The 17,371-nt window shown below is 32.1% G+C and overlaps 3 protein-coding genes across 4 annotated transcripts; 1 reads left to right on the top strand and 2 right to left on the bottom strand.

Moving 5' to 3' along the window:
- The first annotated feature begins 2,429 nt into the window (after positions 1-2,429).
- On the top strand, positions 2,430-9,827 carry LOC110996731 (protein HGV2). Its single transcript, XM_022264545.2, has 9 exons — positions 2,430-2,624; positions 3,207-3,382; positions 3,511-3,614; positions 3,906-4,045; positions 4,456-4,549; positions 5,239-5,376; positions 5,892-5,966; positions 6,560-6,759; positions 8,571-9,827. The coding sequence occupies exons 2-9, from the start codon at positions 3,207-3,209 to the stop codon at positions 8,751-8,753; spliced, it is 1,110 nt and encodes a 369-aa protein (XP_022120237.2). The 5' UTR covers positions 2,430-2,624; the 3' UTR covers positions 8,754-9,827.
- A 614-nt stretch (positions 9,828-10,441) lies between these two features.
- Positions 10,442-12,791, bottom strand: LOC110996726 (prostaglandin reductase 1-like). 2 transcript variants are annotated; one of them, XM_045629326.1, is made up of 2 exons: positions 11,998-12,037; positions 10,442-11,718 (listed from the first exon to the last, which is right to left on the bottom strand). In XM_045629326.1, exon 2 carries the CDS (start codon positions 11,703-11,705, stop codon positions 10,698-10,700), a length of 1,008 nt encoding a protein of 335 aa, XP_045485282.1. In that variant the 5' UTR covers positions 11,706-11,718; positions 11,998-12,037; the 3' UTR covers positions 10,442-10,697. The 2 variants fall into 2 exon arrangements, with proteins under 2 accessions (XP_045485282.1, XP_045485281.1); XM_045629325.1 differs by lacking the exon at positions 11,998-12,037 and adding an exon at positions 12,656-12,791 and having other exon boundaries at positions 10,443-11,718.
- A 615-nt stretch (positions 12,792-13,406) lies between these two features.
- Positions 13,407-14,962, bottom strand: LOC110996730 (prostaglandin reductase 1-like). The gene is made up of 2 exons (XM_045629187.1): positions 14,748-14,962; positions 13,407-14,591 (listed from the first exon to the last, which is right to left on the bottom strand). The coding sequence occupies exon 2, from the start codon at positions 14,575-14,577 to the stop codon at positions 13,570-13,572; it is 1,008 nt and encodes a 335-aa protein (XP_045485143.1). The 5' UTR covers positions 14,578-14,591; positions 14,748-14,962; the 3' UTR covers positions 13,407-13,569.
- Positions 14,963-17,371: the final 2,409 nt, after the last annotated feature.

Raw genomic sequence — 17,371 nt, 5'->3', positions numbered from 1 at the left:
TCTTAACCGCCTTATAAGTACCATGAACGATTACCACGCTACTTTACCTACTAACGTTTTAACAGCTTGCTAAAGGTGTAATAGTGTAAGATTCGGTCAAGACTCAAGACTTAGTTCTAAGTACTCCGGTATGTAAAACACGTATTGGATTTAGCGTACGGAAATCATTTTATGTATCTATACAAAATCTCCTATAGTATATACTTCCGTAGATTCAAAATTTTATTACAGATTTAGACGGAAATATCTAGTATTTTGTATACAAATAATGCTTTATGTCTAATTCAGTCCTAGTATGCTTATGTTCATGTTGGCTTATTTCGTCCAATAGAAATATATTGTCAATGTAATTACCCAAAGAAAAATATAAATTTTTAGCTTTTATAATATTTCAACCATCTTAACGCATTTTGGTGAAATGTATAAAACAACAGTAGCTATTATTGAATTAAATGATTATTGTGTACTATTTCATTAATAACTTTTTACTTAATAAAATAATACAATTTATATAAGGCGGGAAACGGGATAAGGAAATGAATAGTTAATCATCACACGAATCTATTACAGTAATAATACTCTCAAGTCTCAATATTAAAATCCCGCGGGCACTCATTCGTTGGCCAGCGCGAGAGCTAAAACACGTCAATCGGAACTCCAAAGTATGGCTGGCGGCAACAGGGGTGTTATGTAAATGACGTATTCTCTCAGTTATTATATAATATTTGTTGAATCCACATAGATTTTACATACAATATAAATACGTAACTTAAATATATTTTAGAGAGCTTACGCATAACTTATTGACATTCGCGCTATTTTAATAAATTCATGTAAATAATTAGATTTTCTTTTAAATTAGTTGCTTGTTTAAGTAAAAGACAGAAATATTTGTATTAATTAAGCAACTAACATTGCTTTGCCAGTTAACAACTATGGGCAGTGGGTATTACATAATATTTTATACAGTTAGTTTTAAAATATAATTCTTAGATTACACCCGTCGTTTGTTTGTAACAAACAATATGACAGTGGTGAGCGTGTTCTGTAATCTGTGAAAGTAAATAGCAAGCGTTGCAGTCTACAAACTGTAGGGATGTCTTTAAGCCGGATACGTTTTTGCGAATTGTCTGAAATCTCGAACAGAACCGCGCGCGCGATTGCAACTTATTTACCAAAGATCTATTCATATAAAATCGTATCAATATGCAATAATGATGCACTTCCACATTATATTAAATATTGCAATAGTTTTATTTTGATCTTATGCAAGAAAAAAAATATAAACAAAACGAGAAAACATAAAACCTATACATTTTTATAACTAGTCATAAATTGAAAATTGTCAAAAATTGTCAAAAAAACAGTCAGTGTGCAACTAAATAATTATATCCATTACATATGAAATAATATTCAGGATGCGCAAGACATAAATGGTGCTTCACTCAGTAAATTTGTACCCGCTCAAGGTACTGTAAGCAATTGAGATCGCTATATTATATTATGTCTCTCCAATATTTCCGCGTTAAGTATCCTAACTAAAAAATATTATATGATATTAAGGTATTACATTACCTCTTATTTGTTGTGTCCTACCATACCCAAGACAGACAAAGTTGGATAAATAACTGGGATTACATTATATCTTGTAAATTTATTCTGAATATTATCCTCAACCATTAAAGTTTTTTTTTGTGGGGACTGGGGAGTGCATTTTAAGTGGCTCTTAACAAGTTCATTATACAATGCCATTATAGCTTTTATATTTAAGAATCGTTTAGCCATACGCAAAATTAACCCTAAATTCCTATAAGCATTTACACAAATTATTTTTATGTTATCCCGAAAATTCAATTTTACGTTTAAATGAACCCTTCTTCTACTTTTGGGATCGGCTGTTACTCTATGTACCTACTCATTATAGAGCATCGGTGTCTGTGCTTTAGAAAAAAAATAACAGCATATTTCAAATTTCAATTACCTACTGCAATATGCGTAACTGCATCGTGAATTAAGTCTTTTCTGTATAATATGAAGTAAGATTTGTCCTATGTACATACCTGCATCTACTATGAAGCATTTTGACATACGGAATACAATATATAAATACCTTTTTCCGGTAATTTTTTTTTTCTGCACGCCATTTGTAACCCGTTTTAAGTAGAAATCAATGTTAAAATTGTATAAAAATCGTAGAACGTTTAGCACAACAACAATATAAAATGACTTGCTTCAGCGGGAATACGTAAAGGAATCAAAAATAAATTGTAAAACGTATATTTTCATTATAATATTGAAATAACTAAAGCAATTTCAGAGATAGAATTAGAATTTGATGAAGACACTGTGCACCGTATGGACTCGATCCGATTATTAAAACGATCGGATCAGATACATCACTAGCGAATTCCAGTCCGCAAGTTGTAAATTTTCACATTTTGAAGTTTGAACCAGTCTCTGGCTATTTCTTAAAACATTATCATTTGCGCCGTATGTTTCAGAGTTCCAAATTCGAAATATTATTTTCGGGTATTTTGTGTTAAAAATATACTTCTTAGGCTCTATTCGAGTCATCAGAACAAAGAAAATTCAATAGAAGATAAGAAGTTTGAACTATAGCAAAGGTAAAGTAACTTTTAAGTGATATGTCTAAATTTCATTACCGCCATAAACATTTTTGTAATGTATAATGTTAGTAAATTAGATGGGAGACTAGACTAGACTCTTTTTTAAAGTATAGCTCTGTTTATCTATAAATTATTTCTAAGGACATAAAACCGCCCACGTGGTTTTTGTGTAGTCGTATTAAAATGTCAAAATGACCGTTACTTTTGCCGGCAAAATTAGTTTATACTGTACAACAAAAATTAAGTATCCGTTATTGATATTTTAAGTCCAATGATAAGTAATTTCCACTTTCTCCTTAAGGAATTTAATAAAAATTGTATAAAAATGTTTTTATACTGTATTTTTTAGATTAAAACAATATTATGTATCTTTTACTAACATTGTAAACAATGTACCAATATTTTCTTTATATTTACTATCTTGCCTAAAGTTCTTCAAGTGATGTGATATCTTATATTTATTTAATATTGGTCAACCAACACATTTGCTTCTTAACTTACATATTGAAACATATTCCTTACATTACTAATTTCTTACCATACAGAAGATTTGCTGATAATTTGTTTATTTTTGTTTAGATGACTGAAACTACAGTAGTGCCGACCAGCTCTCCTACTGACCTTCTTGCTGCTGGTCGTCGTGATCTGGCCGTTCGGGAGTACACTTCTGCAGTTGAACGACTGGCAAAAGCTTGTGAATTACTGGCTAAGGAACATGGTGACACTGCAGATCAATGTGCTGAGGCTTATTTATGGTAAGAGTGTCTAAAGTTACTTTATTCTTTATTTCTATCTACATATAATTCTACTTATAAAATCCAATTATGTGTAATAATGATTTTATAGTATGTTCATTAATTAAATAATTCAATATTTTGTTAAGGTATGGTAAAGCCCTCCTTGGATTATCAAGGGAAGAAAGTGGTGTTCTTGGGGATGGAATGCCAGGAACAAAGAATGGTGATGAGGAAGAGGGGGACAGCGAAGGTACACTTTTAGTCAATTTTTTATCAGCAATGGCTGCTTAGCTACACTTTCCTTAGTTGTTTGGAAAGAATAAACTCTTTCTTGTCAGCCATAAATTGGGTTCAATATTTTGTTAGAAAAAATTTATAAAATTAAGTTTACCTTGGATATGAATTAAGTTTCCTTTATAAAACCACATTTTAAAAATACCCTTGTAAAAAAATTATAACATCAGGAATTATTTACAAGTTCTATAGTTTTATGTCAAAAGACATATAAACTAGTAAAATTGTAACTTTATTTGTATTACAGAACAAGAGGAGAATACTGATGAAGTACCAGAAAAAGATGATAAAGGTCAAGGAGATGAGGCTGAAGCAATGGATTCAGAGCAAACAGTTGAATCAGCAAGTCAAGAGGAGGCTTCCTCTTCAAAGGACATGGAACAACCTGTAAGTACATATTGTAAAGAAAAAATACAAAACATACATTTTCCATTCCATTTTAAATCTATGGTTTGCCCATTCTAAACATATTCTAGATAGTATTGTATTATATTAACTTTTACACATTTAAAGATAACACATTTAACGGATTAAAGTTTTTTTGTCTTTAGTCACCATGCAGATGCACTAAAGCATGCAAAATGTCTGAAATATTTAAAATGATGTAAAGTAGTAATAAGCTTACATAGCTTCATCAATCCATTTTTCTTCATATTCAGGAATCTTGGTTAAAATGTATGATATCCTCATATTGCATACATTAGTGGTTTCCCATTCATAGTCAGTCTTTGTTTTAGTTCTTTCTAACACTAAACAAATATTGTTTAAATTTAAAGGCATTGTTTTTCTTTATACAGGGCACATCAAATGGTGATGTAAATGACGAATCAATGGCCAATTTGGACAATGAAGATGATGTAGATAATCTTCAGCTTGCTTGGGAAATGTTAGGTGAGTTTATAATTTGGCTTTTCAAAATTTTTTATCAGCAAGTAAACTTCACTAGAATATTTTTTGTCATAGTATTACAAAAAATATATTTATCATAGTCATGTTAAACATACCTTAATATAAACTGATTATCTTAAAAAATACTGTTCAGGATTTTGCATGTTAATTAATAGCTTTGATCTGGGGTAAGAACACAGATATTTTCGTGGCAGCCTAATTTTCATGTCCTCTTCCACTCGAAGCCCTTGATTTGAGGACTGGCAGTAAATGTAAAATTAGAAGCATTTCATATACATTTCTATTTTTGATGTTCATAAGTGTACATTGCTGGGCTAACCCCTATTTTATTAGTAAATAAAAAATTGTCCATTCTTCTGTTGTTACACAGCTTGTCCAGCAATAACGAACATATAAAATTCAAAATATGTTGATGGCAAATCATTTATATGTTGTATAGATTATTTATAAAAAAATCAACAATTCACATTTAAATAATTATAATGTTGTGTACGAATTTTACGTATGGGAATTAGATTTTGTTTTTGTTAGCAATAAGCTAAGCATAAGCAACTCGAGAGGCGTCTCAGAGAATTTATACAAGTCTGTTACTTAGATCCAACACTTCTAAAAGATTTCTAAAACAGTTAATTGACAGGGTTGGATGTAAATGCAAATCATTATCTCTTTAGATCTCGCAAGAAGCATATTGGAGCGCCGTGCGCAGTCAAACGCAGAGGGCACTCGCTCTTTGTTAGCAGACGTTCACCTCACATTAGGAGAAGTTGCATTGGAAAGTGAGACATATGACAAGGCTGTCATTGATATGAGTAAGTTATATTTTCAATATGCTAAATTTTAATGATTTTTATGTTTTCTTAAGTGATTTATTTTGCCTGAAAAATAGATAAGCTTGATGTTAAGGCCAGATAACCTACTTTTTTGAACTTGGTTTTTTAGAGAATAAAATTAATTTCTACACAATGCTAACCCAGTAGGTTGGCGTTAACTAGTATTTCTATGATTGTAGATATAACAATCCTGGGTAGAATTTAGTGCTGGTGGTTATACTTAAACATTATTAAATTTATTTTTATATAAATTAATAAACTCCCATCAAAATATAAAGTAATTTCTATCAAATTGATTTCGCTTATTTGACGGATCATTATTAAAAAGCATTTGAAATAATAATATAGTAAATATATTAGTGTACATAAATTAATAAATTTGCCTTTTAATATGTTTTATTTAATGTCTTGTATAAACAAATATAATATTATTATTCTTACAGTTTTCTTTTCAAATTAATATCAAAATTTATGTAAATGAATTAAATTTTCAGTGAGCTGTTTGGAGATTCAAAAGGAGCTGTATTCGAGTGACGATCGCCGCATCGCAGAAACTCATTATCAAATTGGTAATATTTTATTTTATTCACCAAACTGTTGCTGTTGTGATGGCCGGTCATGTGATAAACGGCTTTTGTCTGGAACCTTATTGGTACCAATAAAATATACCCACATCGCTCTTTCTATATGTTTATTAATGCTTAGTGTTAGGCCTGAAAGTAACAGTGCACTGTTATAAGCTAAACTAAAGAAATAATTACTATCCCATACCGCTCTTAATGTGTCTTCGAGTCATATTTTCTTTATAGATAGACGAAGACAATCCATTTTTGGCGACGGATAGAATGCAATCTCTTTATCGTAAACCAAATAAAATTTAAGATAGGATAGTGGCACAGTTGAACTGTCATTTTCATACAGAGATTTACCACGGATACTGTTCCGACCTACCATGGATATATCGACGGATGTATCGACAGATGGCTATTATAATCCGTCGATTGCTTATTGGCACACTTTACAATATTAGCATTAAGGTCTATATCAGTTGGTAAATGGAGTAAATGGAGGTAAATGGATTGAGATAGGTTATTGGGTTTGGGCGTTAACCAGCAACGCGTGTATAGCGTGTCTGTTTATTTTACTCGAGAATTTGTTTCAGGTCTAGCCAATTCTCTGGCCTCGAACTTTGAGGACGCCATAACGCACTTCAAAAATGCGGCGAACATTCTAGAATCTCGTATTAAGTCACTAGAGGGTCCTGAACCCACTGACGCAGCTCAAGCCGAGATCAAAGAGCTGAAGGAACTATTACCCGAGATACAAGACAAGATCCAAGACATGATGGAGTATAAGGCTGAGGTGAGGCCCTGCGAGTGTTTGGAACAAACTAGGGATATGTTGCGGAGAATGATGTTAAAGGAAAAAAAACATGTGTCATGTGGTTCACGGGTAGAGGTTTAGACTTTTTAAACTACAGACTGCGTTAAAAACTAATACTCATCTTTTTGATGCTTTGTGATTGTTAAATGTAAGATTTAAGGTTAAGCGACACAATCGAATCACAATTATTCTTATTTTGGCTTATAATATTATCTATAAAAATTTTCAAGAATTTCTCGTGAACATCTTAAATTATAGGTTCAAGTATGTGGTTTGTTCGCATTTGTTTTAAGAAAATTATTTCATTTCAAGGTGGAAATAATTTGGTTCCAATTAATACTCGCCTTATTTGTTTACGAATTATGAAGCGCTTTTGCGTAATATTTCAATATAAAGCTAAGATTTGTCTTAAGAGTACCCATTTAAATAAGTCTTTTTATAGATGCGATTTTTTTAAATTTTTTTAAATCGCTCGAGGTTAATTAAGTTTTTTCCATTAGGTTAGTTATAAGTTTATGGTGATACTTGACTTTGGTCAGTTACATTCCATTTTCGAAATACTCAAATAATTAATACTCAAGATGAATCTTGAAAATGAGTGATACTTTGTGCCTATTTGCTTAATAAAAATACGACGATGCTTTAGACTGATATTTTTAGAAAAGCCTATTTTTAATGTTAAATTGGTTTGAAATTGTGATTATTCAGTATTATTTTAGTGCGTTTACCCGTTAGTAATTGTATTGTTAAATTTTTGGCCATTTTGTATTGTCTTGTAATAAAATTGTTCAAAATTGATGCGTGTATATTATTTCAGCGTGCCCAATACATTGATGGCCAGAATTTATCAATACATGTTATTTGGCCATTAATGTACTAGTTGTCGATATTTTTTATCTTAAGGAAATTCGTTTAAGCAACAAGAGACTAGCAGTTCTTCGACCTTTACGTATATCTTTAGAACTACAAGTTGAATGTCCACATCGAATTGATAACTGCTTTAAAATTTAAGGAATATAACTTCGTATCGCATAAGTCGATAAAAACCTTATTTTCGATTAATACAAAAATATTGTCTATGGAGCAAATGTCGTAGATAATGTTAAGTTGTTGTATTTTGTTGTCTATTATTTACAATTCTTCATTCTAGGTTTTTTGGTAAATATTTACAAAATTTAAAAATAGAATATCAATTATTTTGCTTTGCGAATTCGAAACCAACTAAATAAAAAAGGCTAAAGCCGTTTTCAAGTTATGAAATAGAACTAGAAAATAAGATCATTAACTAGGAGATCACGTTCTCGTTACACTGATTTTTCTTAAGAATTTATAAATTTAGTAAAATTTATTATATATATGTAACCTAACTAAATATTCAAAATAGTTGCATGAATCGAACCCAGAATCTTCTTCAAAGTTAAACTTTTATGCTAAGACGGTTGTGCAGTATACTTTGAAAGCTCCCAAGAGTTCGAAGTTTGTCTTGTTCACAGGTATACTCTGCGACTTTCTATCCTAGTCGCGTGTTTAAACATTGATTGTAACTAAACTTTTTTTCACTTGAAACTGGCATGAATGAAACTATTTTTTTTATAGAACAGGGGGCTCACCTGATGTTAAGTGATACCGCCGCCCATGGACACCATGCCAGAGGGCTCACGAGTGCGTTGCCGGCCTTTTACACTATTGCTCACGTCGTAAGAAAACCGGCTAAAGAAATCTGAGCTGAAGTTCAACAAATGGTTCTATTACTGGTTTATTATAATTTTAGTTCGTTATTTTTTTTCTAGACCATAAGAAGAGTGCGAGAAGCCCTGTTCCCATCGAATGGTGCAACATCATCGCAGAGCAACGGGGCCAGTTCATCATCAGATGCCAAGAAACCGGCCCCGTCAGACATTTCCCACCTCATCAAGAGGAAACGTAAACCTAGCGAAAGTGAGGAACCAGCATCGAAGAAAAAAAATACATAGAACCATTAAAAATGGACTTGCCATTAATTCTTCTATTGGCATTCTATAGGAAATCGAAAAATCAAAAAATTCTACTGGACCATAAAAAATGCTTAACTAGATATTCTAACATCTCAATAAAAGTGTTTTCACATCTAAATTATTATTAACAATATTCGTATAATTGAATGTTTACTAATTGTTTTTTAACTGGCTTGAGAATGTCATAATATTATTTTTCATATATCCAGTACATTTTAAATTCCTTCTAAAAATAATAATTTTAAGTTAACAATTCTACACTTGTTTAAAATCTCAACATAATTCGGCGTATTAGTGAAAAAAATTTTCGTTCTGAAGCTTTAATTTCATGAATCGGTCAATCTCATGAGATTTGCCATGGCCGCGCGGTTTATCCTAAAATTAATAAGCTAATTAAAATAAATAAATATTGTAATACACTACTATAGTTAGGATAGCATTGTTTTCATGAGACGTATACATTTTTTGATGTTATTTTGTAATTATTTACTAGAATTTAAGTATTGCTCTAATGACTTATAATTTCCGCAATTGAGTTAAATTTCCTAGAAATTCATATTAAGTTATTTAAATGACTGATTATAAGTTATAAAATTGATTAACGTGGGCTTACGTGCGTGATTTTTTTCTAAAATATATAATATTATAATAGTGATATAGTTTTTCATTCTAAAATTATTTTGGAATATTCAATATTTTGCCATTTATAAATGTATTGAATAAAGACTTATTAAATAAATTAAATGAAAAATAAATCTATTTTAAGTTCCTTAATTCAACTGACAAATAAACACTTCAGGAAAATTTAAAATGTTAAATCATTGGGTTTATTTTCATTCCTAAGTATAATCTTCAGATGGAAAATATTTGTTTAGATATGATAGTTTAAAACTGCCTTCATAATGCCTTAACCATGTTTTATGTTTATATTAATATTAGTAGATCTTGATTTGTACCAGATCTTTTGGCTAAAATTTCATTACTATAATTAGTGTTAAGGTAAATAGATTGTAATTTATGTAGATGATTTGAGATAATAAAGTATGACGCTATCATCGTTGTTTCAAATTTGCAAAGTCATTATGATAAGCGAAAACCGTATAACAATTAATGCCTACAACTTGATTATGATGAACTTGACCATGGAAATAAATGTGAATATAATGAATCAACCTTCAACTAACAGTACTTTAGTTCTATTATTAATTTATTCTTTGAAAAAATAAAGCAATATTAGCATCATAAATTATTAATTTATTCTTTAAATTGTATATGAAGTGTCCTATTTTGTCGGAAAGGTAGGATTATAGACCAGGGTAGGCCTTTAAAAATAATAAAAAGTAAAAAATTAATAATAGTAGGATGAAACCTATTGGAGAAGGAGAATATTACTAAAATGTAAGGAAAAATTATTTAGGGGCGGTCGGAAAGGGGAAGGGGGTAAAAACGGTTTATTTCTATTCAGGTTTTCATCCTTGTCTTGTTTTTTGGTTTCAAAGATTATCCTGGTATTGTAATGCCTGAAGCTTTCTTACTTTAACTTACGTACGTACGTTACGTTCGTTCGTACGTTGCAAAAACAATTTAAATTTGAATGAAAAATAAGATTTGAATTTGTTATAAGAACTGAATAATTTATGACAGAGATAGAGAAGTGCTGGGATTTTCACGAAATTCATAAAGCTGAATATTGATGGATTTGCTTTGTCATGTGATATATTGAAATGTACCTACCTAGTTCTATACACCTACTTATTTTAATATTTGTAGTGTGATAAGAGGTTAAAAGATAGATTGATAGATGTTTAAAGATTTTAACTTGTTCAGAATTTATAAGGTTTCAGAATTATGATTCGTGTGGTACGTCAAATCAAAAAAAATATTTCTAATAATTTCCTACGAAAAATTTATACTGTAATAATATTACACTTTCACAACAGCTTTACCGCTATTTTCTCCTTTCAAGACACCGATAAAAGCATCAAAAAGTTTATCAAAGCCTTTTGTGATATGACTTTTTGCCCGTATCTTACCACTTCGAATCCATTCTGCCAAATCGGCGATTGCTTGAGGCCACCTGTCAGGGTTTGACCATCGCAGCACAGTGAATCCTTCAATTTTTAATTCATTAAATATTATGGAAGGCTGCATTATCGTTGCTTTGGGTAATCTTGTAGGATCCTCATTATACGCACTAATAGAACCGCATACTGCTACTCTTCCAAATCTATTCATCTGACTTATAATTGTACTGCTTATTTCTCCTCCTACATTATCAAAATAACAGTCCACTCCGCTTGGGGCGGCTTCTTTCAAAGCTAGACTTATATCTGCTGTTTTATAATTAATTGCTTTGTCGAATCCTAGTTCGCTTTCAAGCCACTGTACTTTTTCATCTGAGCCCGCGAATCCAATCACTTTACATCCCTTGATTTTGGCAATTTGACCTACAATTGAGCCGACAGCGCCTGCAGCTCCCGTTACGATTACAGTCTCACCAGGTTTTGGTACACATAATTCTAGAAAGCCGCAATATGCTGTTACGCCAGTCATACCTAATGTGCCCACAGCCAGCTCCTCAGGAAGACCTCTCAAATCAGGTAATTTGTAAACTCTTTCGAAAGGATCATCAAACTTATCAATAATGCCATAATCACACCAGCCTTTATGGGACACAACTTTAGTGCCTACCGGAAATTTCGGGTTCTTAGATTCTAATACTGTGCCGACCTGGAAACTGAACTGGTCGTATGGCACTTGGTGGAAAGGGTTGTGGACTTGAAGGTAAGGATCTACACTAATCCATTCGGATTTCACAAGAATTTCTCCATTTTTTATCGGCAAGAGATCATATTCAACTATCTCGTAGTCTTCGCGTTTTGGAACTCCTTGGAAATGTTTTTTTACCACATACTTCCTGGCTTTTAACATTATGAATTTTGACCTGTTAACAATATTTCAACCATTAAAACTAGCTTATTTTTTAATTTATACAATAATAGTTAGGTATTAATTACTGATTTGCGATAAACCTGCACTTTAGACTTTGTTTCAAGGCCGATTGCGGTTAAATAAAACTTGATATCGACAAATTCATTTAAATCGACTTAAACAAAAAAACAGAATAATCACAATTTTAGAATAAGTGATTATAAAGTATTCCTCAACAGTGAACTTAATTATTTCTAAAATTTTTACGTTCTCTTCTGCGGTCTGCATTGACCTTAGCCTTTAATACATCGTAAATAGTCACTTGAATTATGTAGGTAATTTCAGAAAAATCCTGAATTTAATTGCGTATATGACTTGAAACACATACTGAATATTTAATTAGAAACGATACATTATAATCTAAATAACGTTTCTATTTAAATATAAACGTGGTAATTTATTTGCAAAGGCTTGCTGCCTAGGCTTACATATGAAGTATAAACTTGGATTATCAAAAATAAAACAAAAGCCTAAATACATTCGTGCCATGTGCGTTAAAAAGAAGTGTTCTCGGAATTTAATTAGAACACCTAAAACTTAAATGGCAGGGAATGTAGGCTGTAGCCCGTTTTACGACGTAAAATAGGATGGCAAAAGTTAAAATAGGCCTTCTCCAGGACAGGGGTCGCATCTTAGAGTAATTAAAATTGTATTTTATTAATTTCTGTAAAATGCAAGCAATAATATGTGGATGAATAAATGCTTATTATTATTTTTTATCAAAAATGAAAAATATAAATGAAGATTATTTTTCTCGACAGGCATTTGTAGATTTTCCTCACTACCACCTGTTACACTGTTATTTTCAGTGGAAATCGATGTCCTCAGGTTCATTTCCAATTAAGCAGGTCACGGATACGTATTAACAATTCAGAATAACATTTATTTACCGGAATAATTATCACTATAACACTTGATTTCAAAGTAATACTTCAGTTAATAATACTACTGAATATATCAATAACCAATACCATCTTCTTTGTTTTTAATGTGACAGACCTCTTTGATATTTATACAGTAATGGTATTTTATCGACGCTTTTATATCATTAATTTGGGAGGTATGTGAGTTTGTTTAAGATAGTAAAGAAAGAAAGATAACCACGTAAAATATGTCCTCTCTCTCTCTCTCTTCAAGTGCCACTCCATTATATATATATAACCAAAAATGATTCATTTCGTCAATGTTCATTTAAATATTGATGTGCTTTTGTCCATAGTTTTGGGTGGTAAAATGAACTTATTAATTGATAACCTTACTTCAGTAGATTATACCAGTTAAATGATATAAGAATCTAGAATAAAAAATAAATGGTTATTTGTCATACAAGGTTTTCATTCTACAGTGATATGGGTAATATGAAATAATGGTAAAATAAGGGGGACGAAGGTTGATAATCTCACTGTTATCGTTTATTTTTTGTAAAAGAAGAAACTACTTGAGAGAAGCTATGCAAAACTAAAGGACAGTTTCATAATTATAGATCTAGGAAAGATAATGTAGATATTGCAATAAGAATAATGAAGTCCATTATTTCATTCGTAATTATATTAAGATATACCTACATGCAATCACGCATAACGTTTTTTACGTCTAAGTAATGGTACTGTTTCAAGGTTAAAAGTAAATACAAAGACTATATAATTTCAATATTTTATTTATTTCTGATAACATTATATTATTGTTTTCTTGATAATCGTAATTACATTGTTTTGGTAAGAACAGCAAGTCATATACATAACAAGGAAAATACAACAATAATGACAGTAATTATTTATAATATAGTTACGTTAGTAACACATTATCAAACTTTTACAACAGCCTTCCCCGTGTTTTCTCCAGCGAGCATGCCGACGAAGGCATCATATAGCTTATCAAACCCTTCAGTTACATGACTTCTTGTTTTTATCTTACCTTGTTTTATCCACTGAGCTAGAGCTGTGATCGCCTCTGGCCACCTGTTTTCTGGTTCAGACCACCTGGATACTATAAAACCCTCCACTTTTAGCTGCTTGAATAAGATGAGCGGCAGCAGTGATGATGTCTTATACGTGGTTGGATCCTCATTGTACGAACTAATGCAACCACAGAGAGCAACTCTTCCGTACAAATTCATTTGCTTATAAATTGCAGCAGTCAGCTCCCCGCCTACGTTGTCAAAATAACAATCTACGCCTTTTGGAGCTGCGTCTTTTAAAGCTTTGCTAACATCCGCTGTCTTGTAGTTTATAGCTTTGTCGAATCCTAGTTCCTTCTCGAGCCATTGCACTTTGTCATCAGAGCCAGCGAATCCAATAACTCTGCACCCTTTAATCTTTGCAATCTGTCCTACAATAGATCCGACGGCACCCGCTGCTCCCGATACAACCACGGTCTCGCCAGGTTTCGGTTTACAGATTTCAAGAAAGCCAAAGTAGGCGGTGACTCCAGGCATGCCTAAGGCTCCCAAAGCCAACTCAAGGGGTAGACCTTGAAGATCTGGTAATATATATACATGGCTGTAGGTTTCTTTTAAATTGGTAACCACGCTGTAGTCACACCATCCCTTATGGGTAACCACCCTGCATCCAACTGGAAAGTCTGGGTTCTTTGACTCTGTAACTGTACCTACTTGAAAGCCAAACTGGTCGTAGGGAGTGGGTGTACTAGAGTTGTACGCTCTCAAATAAGGGTCGACGCTGATCCATTCCGCTTTCACTGAGAACTGACCGGTTTTCAGCTGTGGCAATTCATATTCGACAAGTTCAAAGTCATCCTTTTTGGGAACTCCTTGAAAATGCCTTTTGACGACGTATTTTCTTGCCTTAACCATTATAACACGATCAGCTGTAAGTGGTAAATAAATTCCAATTCAATTCAATTCAATTATTTAAGACATATTGTGTTCACAGCTTATCGCAAAGTGCAAAATACCTAACTGGTCAAGTGATAAGTTCACCTTATGATACAGACTTGAACACGATATTAAATTAAAATACTTACTGAATAATATGTTCGAGGAATCCGATCGTTTATTACTTTTTATTATTGCGTTTTATGTTCACACTTATCGTATACAAATATATACTTTAAGTTTTACACAACAATTGACATAATTAAACTTATTTTAAAACGTGCGAATAAAATATTAAACTGGTATTTTATCACACTGGCGACTGGGCTATACAACAACAAGTAGTGATAATTAGACTGACATTGGAGAACGACGACGACGACGACGATCTATATCCTGTTGCACACACTCACGCAATACACATACGCTACGGATATTTATTTATCAACACCATTATATTACCAAATTTAAGTCTCTTTTATAAGTAAGGAATTCTAGTGCGTGCCTTCACAGTCTTTTAACAAAATTCAATATATTTTGTGGTTAGTGAGAATATTATATTTTACCTACTTAAGACTGATCACGCTATATACACCGGCTGTAGGTACGATATTCTGGTTTTAATCTATATTCATGTATATGGGTTCGATTTCGTCGGAAATACATAAATAATTACTGCGTGCTGACAGTTAATGAAACCACATACATCCCTAGGCCTATACAATGTGATCAACGAGACGGCAGTATTTTGTCATTCCCGTGGTGGATTTCAAATTAGGTTAATATTTAGTATATATAGCCTATTAGCTACCGTAGATAAGACTGTGTCATAAACATATCACCGTAAATATATCATAATCTCTTAATTCGTTAACTATGCGTACGAAATAAGAAAATCCTATAATTCTAATTTTTATTATTATTTGTAGACTAATGTAGAAATTAAATAGCTGATGCCAGCAAGCTAATCTATGACGCCAGTATTGCTGACATCATTCTCTTCAACAATTTAATGACAGCTTTAATGGAATATGGTTACGATAATTTCAGGCGTTAACGCCGACAGCAGCGGTGGGATCACATCTTCAAGAGGCTTCGGTAGAGCTGATTAATACGTTAGCCAACGAGTTTCGGTACGCAAATGACATGCAGAAATTGCGCAACTACACTTCGGACCAAGCGAGCTGTTATGCAGAGTACCTATATGTAATTGCACAATCACTCGCATAAATTACTAATTCGCTGACGATAGCCGTCTTACGCCCGAACCCAATAATTAATCTACAATCTCCGATTAAAAACAATCTGAGATCAGACCGTGACAGTCGCTCGATCTCCTATATGCATCCCAATAACCAAACCCCAAGAATGCAAACCATTTTTTGCGACGAATAGCATGCAATCTCTTCGCTTCCACTCATATTTGATAATAAATAAACCATATAAAGTAAATAAAACTGTACTAATATTATTATTTTATATATGTCTTTTTTTAAAACATATCAAATAGCTTTTTAATTATTTTAAAAGCTAGTGTAAGTTAAAATGTTAAGATAAGATATTGGTACAGTTGAATTGTAATTTTCTTACAATTTTTTCCCACATACACCGATCCGACCTACAATGGACAGCTTGTATCGACAGATGGCCATTATAATCCGTCGATTGGTTATTAACACACTTTTATCTATATTTGGATTAAGATGTCTATCTCAGATGGTCAAAAATGGATTGAGATATGTTATTGGGTTTGGGCGTTAGTCATTAACTCTGGCTCCAAAAGTATATTGCAATTTTCTTCACAGTTCAGTATGATTTTAATTTCCTTACAAGTTGGTGCCATGGGTTAGTGTTGAACGCAATTGATACTAAACTACAAAAAGACAAGTGTAATTTAATTACCTGCACATAATCATAAATGTCATTGGGAATGGTCAGTAATAAGTTTGGAGTGGTTACGTTCGTCCGTTATGCAATTAATGCATAGTGGGTATACTGTGTCTCGAATCTCGATGTTGTAGATGTTTCACGTAAGTTGTAACATGTAATTTCTACTTGAACAAAAACAAACGTAAAAACAAAGAGAAGTTATGACATAGCCACAAACATACAATTCATTATTACAACACTAGTAAGAATATTTAATTACTAATTTTTAACTATTATACACTCCTATTAATTCGACTGACTTGCTAACTTAAATCTCTTTGGTTTATAGATGGTGTTTTATTTATTGCTAAAATACCTATTACGTGGTTCCTGACATACCTATTTCGCTTCATCCACTTTCATAATATTCACCATTCATGCTCGTCGGTTAGGGATATTTTTCACATGTTCCTATTACAATATTGTAGGGTTTTTGGTATAATATTGCTATTGAAATAGGTTTTGTGGTGTACCATAGCATCAGACAACTGTGTTGTTATTTTATTTAGCACGCTTTTGATATGGAACACTGGAAATGAGTTCATTAAGTAGATTTATATTAAAACCTAGGGAGGTCAACAACTAAAATATCTATTTAAATATAAATTAATATAATGATAAATAAATATCTCGTCATCTGTTAAATAAGGTCATCTGTTTCGAGGCGTAAGTGTAATCGTGTGTTGTAAAAGTTTATAGACAAAAAATATTAAGCATTATTTTATATTATAATTCTTATATATTTGGAGATATTTATATTATGATGCGGCTGAAAAAGCTAAAGCCTGCAAATACAGGGGTCTAGGCTCTGAATATGATTTCGTTCCATTCGGTGTCGAGGCCC

Source organism: Pieris rapae, chromosome 8 (genome assembly GCF_905147795.1).
Source record: "Pieris rapae chromosome 8, ilPieRapa1.1, whole genome shotgun sequence".
Classification (NCBI taxonomy): Eukaryota; Metazoa; Arthropoda; class Insecta; order Lepidoptera; family Pieridae; genus Pieris; species Pieris rapae.
Note: the sequence above shows the minus strand (reverse complement) of the source record. Positions and strands in the feature narration are given on the sequence as shown.

Coding starts and splice junctions, on each gene's coding strand:
- LOC110996726 (XM_045629325.1), bottom strand. CDS start 11,705: ATGTTAAAAGCCAGGAAGTATGTGGTAAAAAAACATTTCCAAGGAGTT.
- LOC110996730 (XM_045629187.1), bottom strand. CDS start 14,577: ATGGTTAAGGCAAGAAAATACGTCGTCAAAAGGCATTTTCAAGGAGTT.
- LOC110996731 (XM_022264545.2), top strand. CDS start 3,207: ATGACTGAAACTACAGTAGTGCCGACCAGCTCTCCTACTGACCTTCTT. Junction 3,615..3,905: donor GGAAGAGGGGGACAGCGAAG/GTACACTTTTAG, acceptor TTTGTATTACAG/AACAAGAGGAGAATACTGAT. Junction 5,967..6,559: donor AGAAACTCATTATCAAATTG/GTAATATTTTAT, acceptor AATTTGTTTCAG/GTCTAGCCAATTCTCTGGCC.